This window comes from Laccaria bicolor, genomic scaffold (assembly GCF_000143565.1).
Source record: "Laccaria bicolor S238N-H82 LACBIscaffold_311 genomic scaffold, whole genome shotgun sequence".
NCBI classification, from domain to species: Eukaryota; Fungi; Basidiomycota; class Agaricomycetes; order Agaricales; family Hydnangiaceae; genus Laccaria; species Laccaria bicolor.
In genome coordinates, this window is record NW_001890167.1 from 7,455 (window position 1) to 8,549 (window position 1,095).

General features: G+C 50.0%; 1 protein-coding gene across 1 annotated transcript; it reads left to right on the forward strand.

The window, feature by feature from the left end:
- Nucleotides 1-418: 418 nt before the first annotated feature.
- On the forward strand, nt 419-1,080 carry LACBIDRAFT_336128 (uncharacterized protein; the record flags this gene model as incomplete). The annotated part of the gene is made up of 5 exons (XM_001891053.1): nt 419-446; nt 487-505; nt 647-814; nt 861-1,016; nt 1,065-1,080. Coding segments are annotated over 5 exons (387 nt in total), but the record flags the coding sequence as incomplete, so codon positions are not given.
- Nucleotides 1,081-1,095: the final 15 nt, after the last annotated feature.

Genomic DNA, 1,095 nt, shown 5'->3' on the forward strand with positions numbered 1-1,095 from the left:
TTTCACACTATGCAGACAGAAAAATGCATCCATTCGGAAGATCTCAAGCCCACAGATAATCACGTCCATTCGGAAGATCTCAACCCACCTCCTGGCCGGGCCACGCAGTAATGTCGACAGTCCTCCAGGTTGGTGACTTTTCGCACTATGCGATTGCAGACCTCGCACCAAGCGGTTGGAGTTTCTGGCTGCCCTTGACAATGACCTCATCTTGCTATATTACATCGCCCTTACCCTGACGCCCAAACATGCCACAATGCAATGGAAAATCCCTTTGGGTTAGCGTGTCAGTGTCCCTGGGCTCGTGTGTAAGTAAGAGTATATATACACAGTGGGACGGGACGCCTTTCTGCCCCAACCCACTCAAAAGCCTTCAAAATTTTTGGAACAAAACCAAATACTAAAGTTCCCAACCAAAATGTCTGAACCTCGACAACTTCACCCTCGTAAGTTGCAGCCTGTTGTTCTTCTACCCCCAGTGGGCAGAGGTAATGCTTCCACCAAGGTGAGAGACTCCTCTGTCACCGTTAGCCACGACATTGAAAAAAATTGCAGAAGGGAGTGGGGAAGGCAGCCCAGAGTACAGACAACGAGAGGTGATTCCTCACCCTTTCTGTTGAGGCCTTTCACCTCAAAGTATATTTAGCACGACAGATGCTGATACCGGCGGTAACGTCATTGGCAAGTCCGCACCCACTCAGGCGACAGGTCCTCCTACCCGTAGCCGGGCCAGGAAGATCGCTGTTCCTGTAGTCAACACCACCGTCAACGACCCACCTACCCCAGCACCTTCCCGCCCCAGTTGGGCCAAAAAGTATGTTTGCCGCTAAAGGGGAAAAAAAACTAATACTTGCATGTAGAAACAATTCCAAGGCCGTTAAGAAAATTCCGCCTAGTGAATCTGACCCCAATTTGTCCGTGCCAATGGTGGACATCAACATCGCTGTTCCTGTAGTCAACACCACCATCAACGACCCACCTACTCCAGCTCCTTCCCGCCCCAGTCAGGCCAAAAAGTACGTTTGCTGCTAAAGGGGAAAAAAAATACTAATGCTTGCATGTAGAAACAATTCCAAGGCCGTGAGAAAATCCGCC